The sequence below is a fragment of the Anolis sagrei genome, chromosome 1, assembly GCF_037176765.1.
Source record: "Anolis sagrei isolate rAnoSag1 chromosome 1, rAnoSag1.mat, whole genome shotgun sequence".
Classification (NCBI taxonomy): domain Eukaryota; kingdom Metazoa; phylum Chordata; class Lepidosauria; order Squamata; family Dactyloidae; genus Anolis; species Anolis sagrei.
In genome coordinates this window covers 264,769,920-264,786,572 of record NC_090021.1, presented here as the reverse complement: position 1 = coordinate 264,786,572, position 16,653 = coordinate 264,769,920, and the positions used below count along the sequence as shown (strand labels likewise).

The following is a 16,653-nucleotide window of genomic DNA, read 5'->3' as shown; positions in this document are numbered from 1 at the left end:
CTGCATATTTAATCAAAAGAGACCTCCCACTAATCTTTCCATTAATCAACACCATGACTCTTTTAAGATTTATTTAAAAGTTTATATCCCATATCTCCTTCTAAAGCTGGCTTCAAAGGATGGCTTTCATTTAGTATAATGCAACGCTAATTAAATAATTAAAATTGATAAGTGCTGTAATATAACATTAGAGATTTGTATGCAAGAGCTTCCAGGTTTGGTCCATGATGTACAGTGGGAAAAACCCTGTCTGAAATCTGGTATGCTGTTGCTGGACCATTGGTGCAAGTTGGAGCACAGCAGCTGCCTGTGGCTTTAAAATCTAGCAGCAGTAAAAACGAAAGCACCCAAAGAACAATGTTGTAGAATCACATGCAAGTGAAGTTATTTGAAATGGCCATCTGGACAAGCCCAGTGAGGTGGATAGCCAGATCTCCCAGGGATGGGCATTGTGTAATCTTGGCACTGCAGTTCATGTTCTGCGCATTCCACGGTACAGAAAGCTGCATAGCAGAGTCTCCTGATGGTAGAGTATACCAACAAATTCAAGTGATATGTTCCTTTGGATACTTCTCAGGGCTTTAAAAATAGATTATTTTCTTATACATATTTCAGATTTCTTCCTCAATTTCTGATTTCAAATCTTCATTTTTTAAAAAGCACTAATATGGTTAAATAGCTTTAACTGTGACTTTGCCTTCATGCCTTTAAGTTTTAGGATGCCTGCTGCTGCATAGAATCGTCCTTTTATCCTTTTGGTGTTGCATCTTACTGGTGCAGTGTCAAATTTGTATGCAAGCTGAGATTCTCTCCTTTTTTTTTTTTTAAAAAAAAAGCTGTTCTCTTTTGTGCTTTATACTTTTTATCACTGTCAAGAAGAGCTAAAAATAAAATCACAAGGACTGTCTTCCTTTTCATTGCTGATTGGTTCTCTAGTCGTTTCTGGGGATAGTCAAGCATATGGCTTGCGGGTAGTTTGTCTCCCTGCCTACGCATATTGAAGGAATGATGTTGGTTGCTGAAATGGGATATGCAGCCAGCTCACGTATAAGTGTACTACGTCTATTCAGGTGCACAAATGGGAACATCTCTAGTACCTCTCTATGCACATTATGCAAGCACTGAACAATTGGCTGTAGAGTGGCCTAGAAACCTTCATTGCGACTATTTAGCTTTGTACCTTTCCAGGTGTTTATGGGCTGACTTCTTAGAAATCTCCTCCTAGGATAGGCATGGGGAATGTGTGGTCCTCCAGATGTTCTTAAAGAGGCGTAGTCAGCAGTGAAGAATGATGAACGTTGCAGTCCAGCAACATTTGGAGGACCACACATTCTTCATTCATGTCCAAGGAATTGAGCAGTTTGCTTTCCCCCCAAAATGTATGTAACAGCCATAAAGATAAGAGCACCAGTAGTAATGATATATATGGGTGCATCTATACTGTAGGATCAATGCACCACATTTAATGCCATGGTTCCATGCTACGGAATCCTGGGATTTATAATTTCATGAGGCACCAACACTTTTTGGCAGAGAAGGCTAAAGACCTTGTACAACTACAACTCCCATGATTCCACATAATTTGGCCATGGCAGTTAAAGTGGTGTGAAACTGCATTATTTTTACAGTGGAGATGCAGCCTACTTTAATATAGCATTTACATTCACATCTTAGATATAAGACCTAAGGAGAATGTTGTTAGAATCTTGTAATATTTTTATTACTAATATGCCACTTGGAAAACAAGACCATAAAAGCAATTTTAACAATTAACTTTTTGCTTTTAAAGTGATAAATAATAATATTTTACACTGTATATGTTTAATTTGTAAGTGATTGTGCTTGTGATCACTAGCATACTAAAAAGAAAGTCAATTCAATGCTTCCTGATCAAAATCTGAACTTTAAAAATTGATCGTCTGAAAAATCCTTTTCAAAATGGTAATGGAGTGGGAAATTTTTTCAAAACTAATTAAAATAGCTCAGAATGCTGCCATGTCAAAATAAATAAAAGATAATGCTTTGATTTTGTTTTAATTAGGATAAAGTGCGCACCGAAAGCTATCGTGATTTCATATATCAAAATCCCCACATCTTTAGAGATAAGGTAAGTAGGCCCACTTTATAACTCTTGATATTCTTCCGGTTAAAGTAATAAGAGGTTCTTGAAATGAGATTTCTTTTTTAGAACTGGGAGAATGATGTTTTGACAAGCTTTGATCGAGTGTTCTTGGGTCCTACTGCTCAGAGAACATTATGCAGCTGCCAGAGAGTGCAGAGCACTGATAAGGGAAAAGCTGTGCGGCATTGCTGCTGTTCATTGCGCTATCTTGAGTGTTCATTAATAATGGCATGGTTTTATAGAAGCTCCTCTTGCTTCCTTTTCTTACACACAGATTGAAAATAGAGCCAATGACTCTTATTTATAGTAATTCACATTAATTTCCAAGTCACACAATGTATGATAAATCCATCATGGAGATTCCTGAAGAATTTGATTCATATGCGGTTCCCCTGGGAAGGAGTTAAAATCCTATTGTCTTGTTTTGACCAGTGCCCCTATGTATTCAAGCTGTTTTCTTTTTTTAAAAAATAACATTTTTAGTTAATGTAGAATATAGTAGGAAAATTCACATATATTCAGTATTTATCCTTATATAAAACTTAAATTTATTTTATTGCTTTAGCAACACAAAGTGCTCCATTCATAACATACCGTACTTATCATATAAAATTGCAGTATTTGGCATATTTTTAAAATTTAAAAATATAAAAGCTATGGGTTTGCATAAGGAAAAAATGTAAATATAGGCAAAAGGCAAAATTCCAGCCAGCTTGATAAAACCGCCGTTGAAAAAAAAAATCACTGAACCCCACTGATTTGAACAGCTTTCGGCCAGTTTCCAATCTCCTCTTTTTGGGCAAAGTCTTGGAATGTGTGGTTGCCTTGCAGCTCCAGGGGTTCTTGGACGAAACTGACTATCTGGATCCATCACAGTTTCAGAAGGGGTCATAGGACTGAGACAGCCATGGTCGCCATAGTAGATGATCTCCACAGAGAGCTCGACAGGGGGAGTGTGTCCCTGTTGGTTCTATTGGACCTCTCAGCGGTCTTCAATGGGTTGCCTTGTGGGAATGGGCCTTGGAGGTACTGTTTTGCAGTGACTCCAGTCCTTCTTGGAGGGTCGTACCCAGAAGGTGTTGCTGGGGGACTCTTGCTCGACCCCACAGCCATTGTCCTGTGGGGTCCCACAGGGTTCAGTATTGTTCCCCACGTTGTTTAACATCTACATGAAGCCATTGGGTGATATCATCTGGAGTTTTGGAGTCTGATGACATCTGTATGCAGATGATGTCTAACGCTATCACTCATTTCCACCAGATGCTAAGGAGGCTGTCAAAGTTCTAAAGTGGTGCCTGGCCACTGTGATGATCTGGATGAGGGTGAGCAAATTGAAGTTGAATCCAGACAAGACAGAGGTTCTCCTGTTCAGTCGCAAGGCCGAACAGGGCATAGGGTTACAGTCTGTGCTGGATGGGGTTACACTCCCCTTTAAGGCACAGGTTCTCAGCTTGGGAGTCCTCTTGGACTCATCGCTGAGCCTGGAATCTCAGGTTGCAGCTGTGGCTAGGGGGGCTTTTGCACAATTAAGACTTTTGTGCCAGTTGTGCCCGTACCTTGGGGAGTCAGACTTGGCCATGGTGTTCCAAGCTCTCGTCACATCTAGGTTAGATTACTGCAATGCGCTCTATGTGGGGTTGCCTTTGAAGACTGTTCGGAAGCTTCAAGTAGTCTGGCGAGAGGCAGCCAGGTTAATAACCCTAGGTCCTGCCACCATTACAGTTGTGTTTGGCAGGAACGAGAGACAGGGCCTTCTCAGTGATTACCCCTCGGCTATGGAACTCCCTTCCTAATGAGATCAGGTCAGCCCCCTCCCTCTTGTCCTTTAGAAGGATGATAAAAACGTGGCTGTGGAACCGAGCCTTTGGGACTGTGTAATGAGGTGGCAATAAGAACTCTTAGTATGCCAGCCAGGTTTGATATGGTTGTTGAGATAGTTTTAACTTGAGGATTTTAACGTCAAGATAAGTGATTTTATTATTTTTTATGTTTCGGCATTAAATGTTTGCCATTTATATGTTGTGCTCCACCCTGAGTCCCCTTCGGGGTGAGAAGGGTGGAATATAAATGCTTTAAACAAACAAACAAACAAATAGAATAAAGAGGATATGACAGACTACTGCACTGTATCTGTCTCCCCATATGTATCTTAGATTTTGTCATCTGAAAAGTGGGAAAACGGAAACCATAGATTTTGTAATGAAATATAACAAAACACAGTTTCTGTACATGCAAGCTCCAAAAAGTACCATCTTTGTGAGGACAGAATATAGAAACTAGATTCACAGCCCACTAATACATACAATTTGCAATTAAATGTAATGGTTCTGGCTGCAGTGATATAGTTCTAAGGACTCCATCAGACATGCAGGGAAAGTGGAGGGAACCATTTTACCCCATTCCCTCCCAACTTTCCCCATCTTCTGGGATGGCCAGCCATCCCATGTCCTTTCTGTGGCAAGGTCCGTCTTTCCCTTCTTTCTGCTGTTTGGAGTTGAGTAACACCCGACTCCTGAAGATGGTTTTAGGGCTCCATTTTCATGTCTTTAGGAAATTGAGGCCCATGGAGTCTCACCAGTAATGTCCTTATGTCATGCAATGGCCTCTGTGGGGCACACCTGGGGCTCCATTGCCAAAGCACATGGAAATGGGACCAGATGTCCGTCTGATATTCTAAGAATGCATGCCATTTTTGTGTCTTTGTTGTTATGGGCCTTGTTTAATATGGGGAAAACTGTTTTCTGTTGACTTCTGAATTATTCTGCTATGTATTCAACTGAGTATAGGCAGTCCCTGAGTTACAAACATTAAACTTGCATATGACTCATAGCTAAGAACAGGCGTGAGACAACAGAAGGTGGGAGAAATCTACCTCTAGGAAGGGAAAATTCACTCTTGAAAGAGTTCTCATGGGGGAAAGGTGTCTCCACTGAAGCTTTATCACCAAGTCTTATTTCCACAGCGAGTCATTTTTTACAAAATCCAATTATCACAGGGATAGAAAATGAGGTGATCATCTTCTGAACTGGGGCACAGACAGCAAAACAAAACAATCCTCACAAGAGTGTTAACCCTTACTTATGTTATCCAAAGCAAAAAAAAAAAAACAAAACAAAATGGCTAGAGTTACACTTTAAAAAGTACCAGTTCTGACTTATAAACAAATTCAACTTAAGAAACAACTCACAGAACACATCTTGTTCATAACTTGGGGACTGCCTGTGTTTGTAATAATCATTGGTTAACATTTCAAATTAAACAATCCACCATTGTGTAAAATTTGAACTTTACTTTCCATGAACTTTCTTTTTCTTTATCACATTGTGCAATTCGTGTTTGTCTTTGTTTTTAATTACTTTCCTATCAGCACAAGGAGTAATAACACTGAAAATTGAATTAACCGCTTTGCTGGCTTGAATTATTTTCAATATTTTAAGTTACCTTTCAAAAATGAACAGATTTATTATAAAATGTTTTCATAGCAGCATCTTTCAAAACAAGTAACATACACACACTTAGGCAATGTTCATCTTTGGATTAATTCAGATAATCTTCTGGCAAATTATTAGTGGTGGTTCCTGTCTTACTTATGCTGTCTTATCAAAATTTAAACATTCCTGGAGGAACCGTGATGCCCTACTTTTCTGCTGTGAAGATCTGGCACAGCCTTGAAGCTAAACTGTGGATGAACAAAATAATTTGTAGCATTTCCCCCTTGTATTAGACAATTTGTTCAAATACAGGCAAACACAGTTAACAAAGCATCAGACGGTGTCAAGACACAGACGCCTTAAAGGGCCACACAAAATATAAATTCCAAAGTAAAGTTTATTGCAACCAAAACAGAAGCTCAGAAACACTTAACCCTCAGTGTCTCTAGCCAAAACTCAAAAACCTAACCAAACTTGGTTCAAAAAGCAAACGGAAATACAATCCAGATTAACCAGAGAAAAAATCCGGATTAAAGCACAGTACTTAGCAGCAAACAAACAGTGCTGCACTCAAACAGTTAAGAGCAAAAAGAAACCGCAGGAAGAAAAACCGAAGTCAGCCGAAGTCCAGAAGTCGTCTTAGAAGTAGTCCAAAGAAGCGTCGTTTCCAAGTCAGTCAAGCAGCATTGTCGTCAAGTCAGTCCAAGATTCAAGAAGGGAGAAATCCGCACTCACGAGAAGTCAATCCAAGTCGAAACACACAGGAACTCCAGGCTGCAGAACCCAAAGCCCAACACGAAAACAGGCAGCGACAAATCTACATGATACACGAACTTAACCGACACTTTGTCTTCTGCAAAGAGTCCCCATTTCAGAGCCTACTTTTATCTTACACATCATCATCCAAAGATGAGCTGACCTCCACCCCATTATTAACTCTTGCAGCTGTGCTTGATTCCACACATGAACCTCTGCTTCCATCCCTCCAACTTCTTCATCTTCTGTCAAGACTTAGATCCCCCCAAGACTCAGATGTATCTCCCGGTTGCCAATCCTCATTACCCGAAAACCACATAAATGTGTCACTAGACGTTGGCGCCGCACATACATCTTGAACCTCCTTTACCTTAGTCCAGTCCAATGTGTCATCCCCATCCTCGTCACTCCCAGACCCATCACTCCCAGAGAAACCCTCAAATGATTCTCCCTCTGTGGGAGCAGTAAGTATATCCCGGATCCTCTTCCTCTGAAGCTCCTTATCCGATTCTTGCTCCTGAGTAACCCTCTTCATTCCCCGATTGCCATCCATTGTATCTCCTTCCTCTCCCTCACTCATTGACCCTTTGTCACCAGAGAATCCTTTGAATGAGTCTTCATCGGTAGGTGCCATTAGTATATCCCGGATCCTTTTCCTTTGCTGTTCCTCATCTGACTCCTGCTCACGAACACCCCTTTCCCCCCTTCTGGCACCCATACTACCACTTGCAACGTTACTTGCAGCCTTTACTACAATGGACGGTGACACTCCCTTTTCCACCTTCCTAGTCTCCCTTTTCATCCACATCTTTCGTCTATCAGAAAGTTTTTCTTAGTGGCTTGGGTTTGGGAGACTGGTGAAAGAGGGCTGCAGAACACAACCTTTGGGTGTGGGTTTTGCAGTGGTGTGACAGTGGTAAAAGTGCAAGCGGTAACACTAGAGCTGGGAAAGATCAGTATTATATAGTTGGTCCTCCACATCAGCATGGGTTAGAGGCACAGAACCCTCACAAAAGTGGGAAAACTAAAAACATTTTTCTAAGGATTTCTAGGTTTTCCAGCACACTTCTGTACTCAATACTTGATAGAAGCTGACTGCAGAATCACACTGGGGAACCTACAAATGCCTGGAGAGAACATATTTCTGGTCATGTGTAGGGCAACAGCAGGGGCAATGAATGGCACACACAACAATCTGCAAATGATCAAATTCATGAATCCTTAAATTGCATCTGAAGGATGACTGTATTATCTTCTAGCTAATTCTACTGTAGATATGTGAACATGCCTACAACAGGTAAGTTAAATGAGACTTCCTTCAGAAAACCTTACTGAGCGTGCATCAAGAACAAAAGGGAGAAAAAACAGGCAGATATTCCTAACTCATGAACTACCTCTAATTTTTTTTCTTTAAAAACATAGTCAACGTCTGCAGATGTGACTGTAAAATAGAAATCTTAAGGAAAGTGGAAGTTGGTGAAACATAAAAGTCATCCTGAGAAGGCTTCATGGAAGAAGTCTTCAGATCATCTCTAGACGGTTTAGAATTGGGTTTTTTGGTTTTTTTAGGCATGTTTATTGTTTCATTTAACATGTATATATTTTTAATTTTGACTTAAAAGTATGCTGTGACATGTTGAATTGTTCTTTGCTATTTGTGTGTGGTCTTTCTATAATATATTTGCTCCTGGTGCCTACCATATTCTCCGTTACAGAAGTAATGTCCTGGAACACATTTATTTCATTAACTGAGGTATATCTGTTATGAACAGATATAGATAAATCTGTTATGAAGAGATATAGATAAAGATATGCAGAACTTGAGTTATTTAATGCACCTGTGACACTTCTTTATAACTCACACCTTCTGGTAAATAACACAATGCAGTGTTTTGACAAGTGTAAGCTGAGATCAAAGAAAAGTTGTTTTTTCACTGTAGTTACATGCCGTATTATCACAGGATATCTACACCCACACCACCGGATAAATTATACTGTTTAGCCGATATTGCACCATCTGACATCCACCGGGAAGTAGCAGCCAATAATGAAAGGACTAAGGCAGTGACATCTCCGGCCCATCCCCTGTTTGGGGAAATAGCTTTCTAAAATCTACAGAGATGCTCACAGAAACACCTCAGCAAGCAAGAGTCCAAAAGTGGCAGGCTAAAACTTGGAACTTCAACCCATGGCTGATACCGAATGAGAGACTCCTCCCTGGGCACACAGAAGAATGAGTGACTTGGAAGGCGCTGAACACACTGTGCTCTGGCACCACGAGATGCAGAGACAACCTTAAGAAATGGGACTACAAAGTGGAGTCCACGACATGTGAATGTGGAGAAGAGAAAACTACAAACCACCTATTACAATGCAGTCTGAATCCTGCCATATGCACAATGGAGGATCTTCTTATAGCAACACCAGAGGCACTCCAGGTGGCCAGCTACTGGTCAAAGAACATTTAATATTTTAACTTCATTTGTGTTTTTAAATACATTACAATTGTACCCTCAATTTGCTTCTGACACGATAAATGAAAACTGTAGTTACAACAAAAGAGTTTAGCTTTTTAACCTTATACAAAATCAAATCATTGACCTATAGCTATAGGCTAGCAGTGGCACTGCAGGATTTCAGGCTGGATTCTTTCCTAGATCTATGTGAAGATGCCAGAGATTGAACCTAGGACCTTCTACATGTAGAACATGTTTTCAACAGCTGAGCTGTGGCCCAGGGCTACTCTGGACTGTGATCTTGAATAACAGTCACATTGTCACTTAGTCTCATACTTAGTGACAATGTGACTGTTATTCAAGCATTTTTCTGCTCATCTTTGAGCACTGTAAAAACACTTCATGCCATTTTTGCTTTCCACATACCGTGCACAATGAGTGCCAACCTGCCAGGTTGTTGAGGCACATTTTGCTCTATTTTTGTTAGATGTTTTTGATACCTTTCTAAGCAAAAGCCTGGTACAGCAATTTCTCCTGTCACGCTTCTGGCATTTTGTGACTGATCAGACATTAATGATCATTAACAATACTCTGTTGGAGAGTGGCTTCAGAAATGTGAGGTGAAATATTTAGGGATTTCTTGAGGTTAATAGAAAATTGAATGTAATGTCAGAGCTGTCACCTAGCTTCTCTCTTTTATCATCCCCAAAGTCAATCTTTTGTCTTGCTTCTGTGTTGACCTAGTGTGACAGATGGTTGGGTGAAAAGAGTTGATTTGCCTTTTGCATGATAATGTTATCCAGTTAGAAATACAGTTTTACATGATGATACTTGATGCAAAAGTGTTTGTTTGAAATATGTAATCTGTAAGTAAAGTAGGTAATAACCCTGTTTGTATGTATTTATAGTGACCCGAGAAGAGCATAAAACAAGTATATTGTCAGAAAGCTAAACTAGGTAGGATGAATTCAGAAGTCACAATGAGCAGGGGGGTTTCAAAGGGGGTCGCGAGGGGGGTTTCAAAGGGCCTCCAAAGACATATTTCTGATGTACTTGGGAACCCTTTTGGCAGAGAAGGCGGAAGATCTCTGTGCCTGTCCTTCTCTTCCTTTTGGTGTTGGTAAACTACAACTCCCAGTATTCAAAAACAGGCCCCCCAACCCCACCAGTATTCACTGTTGGCCATGTAGATGGTGTGCCAAGTTTGGTGCAGATCCATTGGGGGCTGGGTTCAGAATGTTCTTTGATTGTAGGTTAACTATAAATCACAGCAACTACAACTCCCAAATGTCAAGGTCTATTTTCCCCAAACTCCACCACTGTTCACATTTGGGCATATTGAGTATTCGTGCCAAGTTTGGTCCAGATCCATCATTGTTTGAGTCCACAGTACTCCCTGGATGTAGGTAAACTACAACTCCAAAACTCAAGGTCAATGCCCACCAAGTATTTTCTCTTGATCATGGGAGCTCTGTGTGCCAAATTTGGTTCAATTTCACCGTTGGTCGAGTTCAGAATCCTCTTTGGTTGTAGGTTAATTATAAATTCTAGCAACCACAATTTCCAAATGACAAAATCAGTCCTCCCAAACCCCACCAATATTCAAATTTGGGCATATCGGGTATCTGTGCCACATTTGGTTCAGTGAATGAAAATACATCCTGCATATCAGATATTTACATTACGATTTGTAACAGCAAATTACAGTTATGAAGTAGCCACATGTGGTTCAGTGTTTGAAAATACATCCTGTATATCAGATGTTTACATTATGATTCATAACAGTAGCAAAATTACAGTTATGAAGTAGCAACGAAAATAATTTTATGGTTGGGGGTCACTACACCATGAGGAATTTTGTTAAGCGGGGAGGAACTTTGTTAAGGGGTGAAGCATTAGGAAGGTCGAGAACCACTGGTTTAAGCTATGTCTCAGTTTAAACCAGAAATTATATTCCTCAGTCCACAAGACTATACACAAGTCTCTGAATGCAAGAAATTGCTTTACCTTTTTATCTAGCAAGTGCTAGACTATTCGTCACACAGAATCAAGGAAGGGCTAATAAGACAAACAGCATTGGCCAAGATCCTGTTGAGTGCTGATGGAGATTAAATCACTTCCAGTGTTTGTATGTTGGAGGTCTGGAGTGCGATGGCTTTTTCTTTCCAGGAGGGCCAGGGAATTCTCCCTCAGAAGGACAGTACACTTGCAGGCCAGAAATTGTGAACAATTCTGACTAATTTCAGAAATTCACTTAGAATTTCATGAACCCTTTTGACCCGAGTTCTAGGTTTTAGAACAGCTTGTACAACGTTGCCAAAATAGTTCAAGAGCTACATGCATATGTAACCTTGTAACCTGTATACATTGTCCACTTTTGAATCTTCCTTGAACTTTTCAATAAGAAGGTTGTGGGTTTAGCTGTAATGCTTCATTGTGTAAGCTAAATATGCTGTTATAATGGTTCAACTTCCTTTTCACTAGGTTGTCCTGGATGTTGGTTGTGGGACTGGAATCCTCTCCATGTTTGCTGCCAAAGCAGGTGCAAAAAGGGTGATTGGAGTGGACCAATCTGAAATTATCTACCAGGCCATGGATATCATTAGGTAGGAGATATTCAGAGATAGTCTTAAATTAGTAACGAGCTGGAGTAAGCACAGATTATGAAACTCTGTTTAATCTTGATTGGCCATGATTATGCATAGTGCTGACCTTAGATTGGTGGGGACGGAAAATGTTTGTGTGCACTGCAACCTGTATTATATTCTACAGTACTTCTTGCAACTGTGGGACCATGTGGGGTAAGGGGCCATATTAGCCCTTTAAGGCACTAGTTCCCCAGATGTGGGTCCCCAGATGTTTTGGCCTTCAACTCCTAGAAACAGCTGGTAAACTTGCTGGGATTTCTGTAGGCCAAAACATCCGGGGACCCACAGGTTGAGAACCACTTCTTTAAGAGATCTTGGAATGCTGTATGCCCTATATTTGTTTTATTGTCCCCAAATACCTTCTAGTGTTGGGATTCCCTGGGCTATTTTAGGCCTAAGAGAGATGTATCTTGTTTTAGGAAACAGGGACTGGCTCAGAGGGCATTTGGGGGTAAAACAATTTAAAAACCTTGCTATTTATTCAAACCAAAAACCAAGGGGACCTGGAAGCTGCATGCAAGCTATGGGCCTTTTCTATATTGTAAACAAACTATATTGTGCAACGTGTACTTTATAAGTGCTCTAAAACCAAGTACATGTTTTTACTTGGCACTCAAACAGCCCTTAGCCTTAGTCATTTTCAAGATGGCAACTTTGCATCATAAGGCCTCATGAGCTATTCCCCATTTGTGGAGTTTTTTTTTTTTTTTAGATTTGTTTCTGGCTCAAAATGGTTAGTAAAACCAGATAACCTGATAACTCATTAAACTGTTTGCAACCTTTTGTCATTGTGAAACATACTGCTTTGAAATTGGGCCCATCATTTTGAAACACTCTGTATTTTGTGATGTTTTTCTTAAAGAATCCTTCTGTGTTCTTCATGAGTGACACCTCATTGTGTGCCCATTTGTGCTTACTGAATTTGACCTTTTGAGAGTATATTTAAGGTCTTTTTGGAGAATGATGTTAGTTTTCACTTTCTGTACTGTCAGCAAAGCCTTTATTTCAATTCACTGCAAAGTCAAAGATAACAATTGAGTGGATTCAAATTACTGCACATAGTTATTGTTGGTGGGTAACAGCAAACAGAGCAGTTACATGTTAGCAGTTTAAATATTTCAATTTGGGGAAACAATGATTCAATTCTTCTATTGGTTTTATTTGGGTTTGTACTCTGCTAAGTTGTTGCATTAGGAAACGGTTAGATTGATTATTTTTTTGTTATTTTGTTATATGAATAGAGTAAGTTCTTTGCTGTAATGGAAACTGGGTGAATTATGAAAACACCTGCCTTGTGCAACAATTTTGGATTTGTTTGATTTGCATGGCATACTTCAGGCATCAGGGAATTAAGAAGAATTAATCCAGTGAATGATTAAATGATCTTTAGGGCTACCTGATGAAGAATTGCTGCAAGGTTACATCTGCTGACTGTAAAGCTATTTGTCTTTAATTCATATTAAAACCATTTATAACAACCTAGTTGTAGACCGTTTCTCTCAACAGCAGCACAAATGTCACATTAACCTATTTCAAATACATTCACAAACACTGAAGATTGGATTTCAACAGTGACCTTTCATCAATTCTCAGAGAAAAGGATGTTTAATGCTTTCACAATTAATATTTTAGGACCTCAGCTAACATATTTGCATACAAAACAGAAGAAATTGTCCAACTGACTTGAATTTTAATTGTAAAGTCCACTGCTGTACAGCTGTAAATCCTGCTGTACAGTTGTTCATTTTTGCCAGGTATGTATCAGTGGTTGTGTTGGAGAGAAAGAGGGTTGATTTTTCTCACACTTTTTTCTCATTACTGAAATAACCCTATTACTTGGATGTCCTATTATAGTATTTTTCTCATGGGAATTCTAGGGCCAAAGTGGGATTTAGCCAGCTTTTTAAAAAAATGTGCTGGTTAATTTATTTTTTAAGTGGCAAAATTTTTAAAAGAGCCATTGTTTGATTTGGCTTGTTTCTTGTTCTTGTTTCTAGTTCTGTTTTTATTATGGCATTGAATGTTTGCCACTTTGCTTGGAAACTGCCCAGAGTCCCCTCGGGGAGATAAGGCGGGTTATAAATAAAGTTGTTGTTGTTATTATTATTATTATTAAGTCCCAGAAGGTGCAATGAAGGTTCAAATCTGGGTCGGAGGTTCAAATCTAGGGAGAGCATGGATGACCTCCCACTGTCAAGTCCAGCTCTCCATGTGGGGACATGAGAGAAGTCTCCTACAGGGATGGTAAAACGTCAAAAATATCCAGGCACCATTGTTTGATTTGGCTTGTTTCTTGTTCTTGTTTCTTGTTCTGTTTTTATTATGGCATTGAATGTTTGCCACTTTGCTTGGAAACTGCCCTGAGACCCCTCGGGGAGATAAGGCGGGTTATAAATAAAGTAGTAGTAGTAGTAGTTATTATTAAGCCCCAGAATCCGGGTTGGAGGTTCAAATCCAGGGAGAGCACAGATGAGCTCCCACTGTCAAGTCCAGCTCTCTATTTGGGGACATGAGAGAAGCCTCCTACAGGGATGGTAAAACATCACAAATATCCAGGCGTCCCCTGGGCAATGTGCTTGCAGATGGCCAATTTTCTCACACCAGAAGCGACTTGCAGTTTTACAAGTCATTCCTGACAGACACACACACACAAATTATTGTTGTTGTTATTTAAAAAGCTGCTGCAAGTGTTCTACACATATTGCTTTCATTTCTTCTAAAAGTCAAAATAATTGTTTATCACAAGTAGCATAGTGCCGTAACCCTTCTAATTTGGAACTGGGCACAACAGGTTCAAAGACACAAGCCAATTTGTTCAGTTTTTAGAAATATTTTTATTTGACCAAGAGGAACAAGAGGAAATTATAATTTTGAATAAAACTATGTAAAAAAAATTCCTTAGTTATTTCCTGATTATTTCCCTATTTTTATAGCCTGCCAAATGTGCCCTTCATCCAAAAATAATCTGTGCCTGTTAGCCCTCTACCGGTCCTGAAATGGTCTTTAGAAATTTCAAAATGTTTGAAGGTGTCAAACCAGTTTGGGTTTTTAAATAATAAAATAGTGAAACAGAATATAAAAACTTCCAAACCATATCACTTTTTCTATTTTTGCAGCCTGAACAGTCCTGTATTCTATGGCTTTTTGTCTGAGTTTAAGGTAGTCTACCACACCAAGGCCACTTAACGATGGTGTTTCTTCTCATATGTTATGCTCTTCATATGTACTCCTAGTCCTTGTTTGTGGAGGCAACATTCTGATGCCCAAGACTTCTTAGTGGAGAATTACTGTTTCTGTTCACCTTTGGTAATGTTCCCTGTGTTTATTTGAGCTGCCTACATGCTCCATGCATTTCACTTCATGATGTTTTTGAAGAGTGCTGCTTGTGTGCTAGTCATTCTAAGTATTATTGATTATTAAATACATTCTGAGAGGTAAGTAATTCTAAGCATTATCAGAACATCCTCATCTGTATGATCCCTCTTGTTAAATATGGAATTGGTGAGTTCATGGAGCTTTTCACCCATATCTTGCTTTCGCAGTACTGATTGTCCTCTGAGATATTAAAATTTTAATGAGATTACTGGGTTGTGTTGGAAGTCAGATGTAGGGAGATTGTAGGAAAAGCAAATGCTGAGGAAAGGGCACAGATAACAACTGTGGTGGAGAAATAAATTCCTGCAGTGTGAATAATTACTCTGTCCTCTCTAACATTAGCTGTCATTATAATGGCACATGAAACAAAGATTGATTTGGTGTTCTTCGGAGAAAGTAAATGCCATTAAACCTTGATCTCAGGTTTGTGCATTAAATAGAAGTGCAGCTCCATTTTTTAATGGAAAGAGCCAAAATAATTCAGTTAGAAATCACAGGTCAGAAGTGCAACTAAGTAAATTATCTCTTTCTGCCATAGTTGCGTCATTTGAGGAAAACATTTGTTTACTACTGGAAAGCATTTATTAAATGCTGTGTTGTACCCAAAAAAAAATGCCAAAATAGTATTGTTATATGCTTCATCACTTGAACATTATCACAGGATTGTAAGTTTTCAGGGGAGGAAACAGATTCAAATAACTAGACTCACCCTTCAGTTTCGAAGGTCTAACTGTTTTGGACTACTGCTCCAAGAAACAACCATCTGGTAGTACGAGATTATAATAATTGTTCACAAAAACTTAACCAGGCACTGCTTGTAGTCCTCATGGTATAGTATATTTATGGATCTACCCTTCTTTGCATACATCACTCATCTCTGGCTCTAAGTTTCAGTGACAAAGCTGTCATGATGTGACAATCCAATCTCACAAAAAAGATGGTATGAATTGCTTCATTAGCGGTATTATTGGAACACCTTAAAATAAACCATACTAAAGATATGCATAACATATCCTTATTACTGTGTTTTGCAGGCTGAATGGACTTGAAGGTTCCATTTCTTTGATCAAAGGAAGAATCGAAGAAGTTGATTTGCCTGTTGAAAAAGTAGACGTGATCATATCTGAGTGGATGGTAAGGGTATAAATAGATGGTATATTAATAAATGTGAATCACACTTTATCAAAAGAACTCGATGTGATATTCGTGAGTTTTGTTACTGTATTAAAAGTATTTCGCATGCAAGAAATGTTTCCTCTAAAGGAAAAAAAGAAAGATTTCTATTTATAATTTATTTGTTAACATATTTCTACCTCACCTTGTATCAAAACAATGTCTTAGCAACTTTCAAGTAAATTGTCTGTTCATGTGTTTGGCTTTGCCCTGTAGAAGTTACCCTGAAAATCCGAGGCCAAAAAATACAGTATAATACAAAAATATTGAGAAATTTGGAATATGTGAGTTCTGGTGCAAATTCATAGTCTACAGTTCTCTATTAATTGCAGAACAGTATAGTAAATTCTAGCACTTGATAGTCTCTGATAATGTTTGTTGATGACAGAAAAATTGTGATCTGCCACACCTTGAGATAGCTGGTGCCTCTGCCATATATCTCTTAGCGACAGGAAGTTCTCCGTATATTTAGGTGGAATACTTCGGTAGAGCTTCCCTTAGTAATTTAGGGATTAAGGCAGCTATTCATAGGATTCCGTTGAAGCTGAACTCTTGTACTTGGAACACACGCTATTCCTATATTTCCTTGTGGTTTCACTCCTGTAGGTAAATGTTACCCTTGCTGGCATCTATCCATTCAACAGAGAGGCATGAATGACCTATATTAATTCAGTAATATGGAACTTTTCTTC

General features: G+C 39.2%; 1 protein-coding gene across 3 annotated transcripts in view; it reads left to right on the top strand.

Moving 5' to 3' along the window:
• The window catches only part of PRMT3 (protein arginine methyltransferase 3), a 97,665-nt gene that overhangs the window by 23,678 nt on the left and 57,334 nt on the right, over positions 1-16,653 (top strand). For all 3 annotated transcript variants that reach the window (XM_060765718.2, XM_060765710.2, XM_060765702.2), the window contains exons 8-10: positions 2,042-2,107; positions 11,250-11,371; positions 15,823-15,922. In XM_060765718.2, coding sequence (XP_060621701.2) covers positions 2,042-2,107; positions 11,250-11,371; positions 15,823-15,922 — 288 coding nt within the window. The remainder of the gene's footprint in view (positions 1-2,041; positions 2,108-11,249; positions 11,372-15,822; positions 15,923-16,653) is intronic.